Below are 5,421 nucleotides of genomic sequence, written 5' to 3' on the forward strand. Positions count from 1 at the left end.
AATTACTTAAGTAAAAATACTTTGAAGTACTACTTAAATCGTTTTTGGGGTTATTTGTACTTTACTATTTATATTTTTGACAACTTTTACTTTTACTCCATTACATAGAAAGTACTTTTTACTGCATAAATTTTCCCTGACACCCAAAAGTACTAAATATCAAATGCTTAGCAGTATATTGTCCAATTCATGCACTCAAGAGAACATCCTTGGTCATCCCTACTGCTTCTGATCTGGTGGACTCACTAAAAGAAAATGCTTCGTTTGTAATTTTTATTTTACTAGGCAAGTCAGTTAAGAACAAATTCTTATTTTCACTGACGGCCTAGGAACAGTGGGTTAACTGCCTGTTCAGGGGCAGAACGACAGATTTTGTACCTTGTCAGCTCGGGATTTGAACTTGCAACCTTTCGGTTACTAGTCAAACATTCTAACCACTAGTCTTGGAGTCTTGGAGTGTGTCTTGGAGTGTGTCTTGGAGTGTGTCTTGGAGTGTGCCCTGGAGTGTGCCCCTAGCTTTCTATAAATTAAAAAAATATGAAAATTGTGCCTTCTGGTTTGCTTAATATAAGGAATATGAAATGATTTATACTTTTACTTTTGATACTTAAAGATGCACTATGCAGAAATGCTCCTCCATTTCATGGTTGCTAACATTCTAATAGTTCACCTAATTTCAGTTTACAAAACAAGCAAGTAGATTGTAGTCATTGTGCCATCTAAACCGCTATATTTTCCATAACCACACATTTTCCGCTGTTTGAAGCTGGTGTACAAAACTGAAAGTAAAATATTCAACTCTCCATATTGCAGATTTAGAGGGGCCCTAGCCTTGGCCTCTGTTGACCTGCTAGCTAACATTAACCGTCTATCTTATGTAGTCATACAAATCATAACATATCATACTAGTATGGCGTACCAGATATACTATTACTATGTTACGTCTAGTGTATGAGACCAGGCTGGCGATATACGTCATCATTTTGGGCAACAGGCGTGTCGGTATAGCCTCTCCCTGGAGGAACGCGCCCTTAAAGAGAAGGCAGCGACGCTGACATCACTGAGATGTGCGAATTTGATAAATTGTGATCAAATGTTAATATACTGTCTGTATTGTGTGTCAATAACAACTTTTACAACATGAGTTCAGATTCTGTCATTTTGTTGGAGACGGTTAACTTCGCTGCTGAAAAGCACCGCAATCAACGACGTAAGGATGCTGAACAAACACCATATATCACCCACCCAATAGGTACAGTTATGACAACAATCTAACGGCTATCCAGCTAGATAGTTATTGCTAAGGACCTATCTCTCTACTCAGACTTCATTGTGTGAATATCTGCATTTACATTTGCTGTTCATAATTTTGCAGGAGTGGCTAGGATCCTAAGCCATGAAGGTGGGATCACAGACATTGAAGTTTTGCAAGTAAGTGTTTTGTGTTTCAGACAGACTCAAAGTCAAAATTGTCCATATTGTAACGACCCTTGGTTTATAAGCGCGGAAATCGATCCTGCAGCACGAGCATGCTTTTGCGGCACAGTCAATAGCGCCGCCGGACCTCGGGCTCGAAGGTCGAGGGTTCGAGACCTGCCCCCTGCTGTTTCATTACAATATATACAAATGAAAAATAAATGTTTCAGGTAAGTGTTAGCAGTTTGGTTAAGGTTTGAAGATACATTTTAGATTCAGATGGGGTTTATTACTTTGTAATGATACATCAGTCAATGGGCAATGTTAAGCTCATTAAAACGTTCAACATTTATTGAGTTTGTGTTAGCCAGAGTTTGTTAACAGGAATGACTGGTATTTCACTGATATTGTTGTCTTTTCCAACTGTCCTCAGGCAGCTTTGCTCCATGACACAGTGGAGGACACTGACACCAGCATAGGAGAACTACAGATCATCTTTGGGCAAACGGTGGCGCGGCTCGTCCAGGAATTGACAGACGACAAAGCACTGTCCAAGGAGGAGACAAAGCGTAAGCAGGTGGAGTATGCACCTCATGCCAGCCACCAGGCCAAGCTGGTCAAACTGGCTGACAAACTATACAACCTGAGGGACATCAACCGCAGCACGCCAACAGGTGATTGTTCGCTCTGTCCGTCTGTCTGTCTGTCTTCAGCCTCTTGATCCAACCAACTGACTAGGAAAATGTCGTAGGCTAGACACAATAAACTGATACCCTATCAGGATACTACTCTCTCTCTCGTTCTCGTTCTCTCTCTCTCTGTTTCGTGGCTTGTCTTCACTTGCTTCCCTCTCTGGTTGTCTGACTGTCCCTCTCTTTACCCCTGTCCCATATCTTATATTTAAATCTGTGTTGTGGTTGCCAGGTTGGTCGGCAGATCGTGTTCAGGAGTACTTTGTGTGGGCAGCCCAGGTAGTGAGAGGACTGAGGGGGACCAACCCAGCACTGGAGAGACAACTAGAGGAGCTCTTCAAGCAGAGGGGGGTTGAGCTTTGACACCTCTCTACTTCTGATACAGGGTGGCACAACAGAGCAACTCTTGATGCACACTTTTTGTAAAGAGTAAGGCTTTAAGCAAATTATTTTTGTTAGCTTCTCCATGGAATATACTTTTATATACTCTTAGCTCTCACGAGGAAAAGGCCCACTTACTTTGGATGTATTTTTATGGATGATTTGATTCTTCATTTTAAGTACAGTGATTTGTATACATTGTGTGTTCCTATAGGAAAACCAACAATGTCACCTTGAGTTCCTGCTGTATTGACTAAAGGAATGCTATGCACTCGTAATGGTGAACATTGTTCAATTATAATATTTCATGGTGATGCAGAACCTGTAACTACTCTGTCATGTCACACTGAACTAAAATACATTTTTGTATAGATTTTTTTTGTGTGTGTGTGTGTGTGTGATTTATTTTTGTAAGTATATAAATGTAGGGGGTTAGGGATACAATTAGCTATACATTAAAATGGTGATATGTAAATTATTCCATAGTACCCATTATACATTTTGCTAGTAGAATGGGTCGGAAGCTATTTTTCCACTAACCTGTTCATGCTTCTACTTTCTTTGTTCTCGATTCGGGAAGACATGTGTACCTTAATGTCTGTGTTCAGTTGCAGGTACTTCTCCAAAAACCAGAATATACTCAGAAAGAGTAAAATACACGTTTTGTATCGAGTGAGAAATGCCTCTTGCATGTGAAGGTCTTTTTTTTGTCACACTGTGTGATGTGCTGTCATCTACTTATACAGTGGGACAAAAAGTATTTAGTCAGCCACCAATTGTGCAAGTTCTCCCACTTAAAAAGATGAGAGAGGTCTGTAATTTTCATCATAGGTACACTTCAACTATGACAGACAAAATGAGAAAAAAATCCAGAAAATCACATTGTAGGATTTTAAATGAATTTATTTGCAAATTATGGTGGAAAATAAGTATTTGGTCAATAACAAAAGTTTATCTCAATACTTTGTTATATACCCTTTCAACTCCCTCCAAAGATTTTTTGGCAGAATTTTTTTCTGCCTCGTCATGCCTTCACCCAGTCTTCCCCTTTCCGGCCACTGGCTCCGAGAGGTGTTCCCAAGCCATGTCATTTTTACTTTGTTCCCCATCTTCTCCTCAATTGCCACCTGATAGGCACGTCACCTGGTATGCAAGTGCATATCCCTAATCAACGCTACATCCTCTTGAGGTAACGCAGCACTGTATATGCTTTCATATCAATGCCTTCAGAATGTTGTCCAGTGTACAATTACCCCAACATTTATCCTTTCATATGATGCATTAACCAATAAAGCAACTAACCCAACCCAACTATGGCGGTTAAAGTAGCTCCCAGACCCAACCCATCTGCATGTCTACAGTGGATTCTAGTCTTTCTCTCTTTAGCTCCACTTCCTCTGTCATGGCGGCTTCAAGCTCACCCGTTATACAGTTGGACCTCACTTCACGTGAGAACTATGCACTCACCGAGGAGAGACATGGTGATCTTTACCGCTGCAGGTGCTGTAAATAGTACTGTGTGTGGACCAGACCAACGCTGTCCCAACACCACCGCCTGATGTATCTTGATGTACACTCAATCTCCAGAATTCAGCCAGTACCCTCGGTTATCTCCTGCTACTCATGTGCCACTTACACCTTGGAATATACACACTGCAATGCATGGGTCATTTCCTGACAACAGGACAACATCACTCTCCCCTTATGTCCAGATCACACATTTGTGACATGTGAATAACAGCCCCTAGTATTCTCATCAGTCTCCCAGTTACCCGTTACCAAGCCATGTGGCATGACTCCTCATAAAATGATATCTCAACAATACTACTAAAGTAACCCCTACTACTACTGACACTGCCCATGACCCATACCTCAAACTCCCTCATTTCTGCCATAGTCTAATTCCATGCTGTTACTATAGCCGTTAATGACTGTCCCTACAGTTACTGCCGTGATAATAACTACTGCATGGAATCTGCCAAGTGTTCGCTGTTATAAATGGGAAGGAGATGAATGACGTTGGAAGAATATCCAACCTAACAAAACTCTGAGTCACAGATTTCTTGAAAGTTGACAAGTGTCTGGAATGCCAACACTATCTCTGCTACTTTCACCATGATCTGGGTATTTGTAACGTTCAATTTAACTTCATAATAGTCCCTATATTGTGCACAGTTAGCTGTACGCGTTCTCCTACGAGCTATCTCCTGTAACAATATACACGGAGTGGTATCATTCCCAGCGACTATAACCACGACCTTCATTTATGAGCCCTCATAGTTCTCCACCCAAGTCACATTCCATTCCACTTAACAGCCTTATGTGTATCTCACCTCCTGCTACAGATACATTTGCACATATATCATTACATTTAACCCAACACAATGGTCACTACTCCTAATATACTTATAAAGTTCTAAACATACTAAAACATTCTCAAATCAATTAGTCAATATACCTCAGTCCCTCCTCTGGAACAATGATCACTCTTATGTTCCACGAAACCTAAAAAATATTGACTTAAACAGGGAAAATAGAAAATACATGTTTTAATAATTTCACACACCCCTTGATGTGACTAAAACTCGGTAAAGAACGGTCCATCCGTTACATTCTATGCCCATGTGATGCTGGTCTCCATGCCCATGTGATGCTGGTCTCCATGCCCATGTGATGCTGGTCTCCATGCCCATGTGATGCTGGTCTCCATGCCCATGTGATGCTGGTCTCCATGTCCATGTGATGCTGGTCTCCATGCCCATGTGATGCTGGTCTCCATGCCCATGTGATGCTGGTCTCCATGCCCATGTGATGCTGGTCTCCATGCCCATGTGATGCTGGTCTCCATGCCCATGTGATGCTGGTCTCCATGCCCGTCTCCTTCATTTTCATCCTTGGGTGTTAATGCAAGACACAGACTATGAGCCTTGTA

The 5,421-nt window shown here is 41.4% G+C and overlaps 1 protein-coding gene across 2 annotated transcripts; it reads left to right on the top strand.

Moving 5' to 3' along the window:
• Window positions 1–1,001: 1,001 nt before the first annotated feature.
• LOC124018906 (guanosine-3',5'-bis(diphosphate) 3'-pyrophosphohydrolase MESH1-like) lies at window positions 1,002–2,967 on the top strand. 2 transcript variants are annotated; one of them, XM_046334234.1, is made up of 4 exons: window positions 1,002–1,252; window positions 1,376–1,431; window positions 1,850–2,090; window positions 2,341–2,967. In XM_046334234.1, the coding sequence occupies exons 1-4, from the start codon at window positions 1,141–1,143 to the stop codon at window positions 2,469–2,471; spliced, it is 540 nt and encodes a 179-aa protein (XP_046190190.1). In that variant the 5' UTR covers window positions 1,002–1,140; the 3' UTR covers window positions 2,472–2,967. The 2 variants fall into 2 exon arrangements, with proteins under 2 accessions (XP_046190190.1, XP_046190191.1); XM_046334235.1 differs by having other exon boundaries at window positions 1,002–1,210.
• Window positions 2,968–5,421: the final 2,454 nt, after the last annotated feature.

This window comes from Oncorhynchus gorbuscha, unplaced genomic scaffold (genome assembly GCF_021184085.1).
Source record: "Oncorhynchus gorbuscha isolate QuinsamMale2020 ecotype Even-year unplaced genomic scaffold, OgorEven_v1.0 Un_scaffold_587, whole genome shotgun sequence".
Lineage (NCBI taxonomy): Eukaryota > Metazoa > Chordata > Actinopteri > Salmoniformes > Salmonidae > Oncorhynchus > Oncorhynchus gorbuscha.